The sequence below is a fragment of the Ixodes scapularis genome, unplaced genomic scaffold (assembly GCF_016920785.2).
Source record: "Ixodes scapularis isolate PalLabHiFi unplaced genomic scaffold, ASM1692078v2 PGA_scaffold1__304_contigs__length_218370807, whole genome shotgun sequence".
Classification (NCBI taxonomy): domain Eukaryota; kingdom Metazoa; phylum Arthropoda; class Arachnida; order Ixodida; family Ixodidae; genus Ixodes; species Ixodes scapularis.
In genome coordinates, this window is record NW_024609846.1 from 217,791,241 (window position 1) to 217,793,248 (window position 2,008).

The window sequence follows — 2,008 nt, forward strand, 5'->3', positions numbered from 1 at the left end:
TCACTTCCCTGAAATGGCTGTGTACTTGCGAAGTAACCGCGGTGGGCTGAAACTTCTGCACGAAGGCTTCGAGTATGACAAGGAACGTTGCTTCAAAGAAAAGGTGAGCCTTTCACTGAGTTTGCGATTCAAATGCGATCTTTTTTTAATAGTACGAAGATTGTTACGCCGACTCTTCCTGTCTTTAGCTAAGTTATAATTTATAAAAACGCCTATTCCTCGCAGACATACTGGCAATGTAGCCGGAAACTGGAGTGTAAAGCAAGGGCTCACACTATTGACGAAGAAGTTGTCAAGCTGATCAACGAACACAGCCATGCTCCCAGCCGACTGGACCAAGAGGCCAAGTTGGCGTACTCATCAATGAAGGAAAGAGCACGGACGACTGAGGAACCCAATCAAGCCATCGTCGGACGCCTGGTGGCCGAGATGACACCGGAAGCTTGCAGTTACTTACCGCCTCAGGACACTGTTAAGAGAACATTAAGGTAAGTGTTATACACGAATGTTACGAATTAACATCTTTGCTACCTTAGCAAAATATATGCCACCTCATATGCTATGGAGATGTCCAGTTTATCATCGGGCTAGCCTAAACATTTTTAAAATTGAAAATATAGTAAAATAATAATGAGTAACCGCCCTATAGTTGAAACGTGACAGCAATAATATTTCCAACTTTTTTGCATGCAGGAGGGCGCGGGCGATGGAGCAACGGCCGATGCCTCTCCCTTCACGCTTAGAAGACGTCGTCATCCCTGCGCAGTACGCGTCGAAGATTGACGGGTCCAGATTCCTGTTGCATGACTCCGGTGTGCAAGACCAGGACCGTTTCCTTATCTTCTGCAGCCCGCAGATGGTGGATGTTCTCCGAACATCTAAGAAGTGGTTCGCCGACGGGACGTTCAAGGTTGCGCCTGAGTTGTTTTACCAGGTTTACAGTCTACACTGCGAAGTGGGCGGCTCCATCCTGCCTGCGGCATACATTTTGCTAACGCGGAAAGACTGTGGGACGTACACGCGAGCCCTGAACACCCTTAACGCCGAGTGTGGGGGAGATTGCGAGCCAAGGACCGTCACAGTGGATTACGAACTGGCGGCTATCAACGCTTTCAGGGCGGTCTTCCCAAGCGCCGACGTGCGCGGGTGTTTTTTTCACCTGTCGCAATGTGTCTACCGCAGACTTCAGTCGGAAGGACTACAGGAGCTGTATGCGTTTGACCCCGACATAAACCTGGAAGCTCGCATGATCCCAGCTCTTGCAATTGTGCCCCAGGACGACGTGGAGGGGGCATTCACCGAGCTTGCGTCCAGCATCCGCGCAGAACTTCTCCCGGCGGTCGACTACTTCGAGGATGTGTTTATTGGGCGGCTAACGGCACGGGGCAGAAGAGATGCGCAGTTTCCAATTAAGCTATGGAACCACCACGACACCGTTCTCCAGGGCGGCTCCAAGACCACGAACTCAGTGGAAGCCTGGCACCGGAGCTTCCAAGCTCATGTTCAGTGCTCGCACCCAACTCTCTGGAGATTCTTGGAGGTGCTACAACGAGAAGACGCCCTGCAACTTCACCGGCTTGGAAGACTCGAGATGGGCCAGCGCTTCAAGCAGGCCTCGAAATACGCGAAGGCTGCAGAACGGTTAAAGACACTTGCTAGAGAATACGACGCTAGTGATGTGCGACGCTTCCTTAGGGGAGTTGCCCGCAACGTGTCGTTCTAGGTCCCGGGCCATGTGCCTTTTGTAAATAAAAGTGGTCCACATTACATTTTGTGTACTATTTTGCTTCTGAATGCATTTGGCTTCGGACTTTTGCTTGATAATGAAACCCACGACTAATCTATGATGTGTATCTTTACCTGTTTCTATAGTATTCAGAAGGCCTATAATCTCGAGCTACTTTCCAGAAAGAGCATTCCATCAGGAATAAAGTCAGACAAGCGAATAAGTTTGTGTTTAGCTATACACCTGCTAGCTAGGAAAATATCCTCGTAGTGTGAAAGAGGA

The 2,008-nt window shown here is 49.7% G+C and overlaps 1 protein-coding gene across 1 annotated transcript; it reads left to right on the forward strand.

Moving 5' to 3' along the window:
• Positions 1 to 1,227: 1,227 nt before the first annotated feature.
• Positions 1,228 to 1,753, forward strand: LOC120849701. Its single transcript, XM_040221917.3, has one exon. It carries the CDS (start codon positions 1,247 to 1,249, stop codon positions 1,721 to 1,723), a length of 477 nt encoding a protein of 158 aa, XP_040077851.1. The 5' UTR covers positions 1,228 to 1,246; the 3' UTR covers positions 1,724 to 1,753.
• Positions 1,754 to 2,008: the final 255 nt, after the last annotated feature.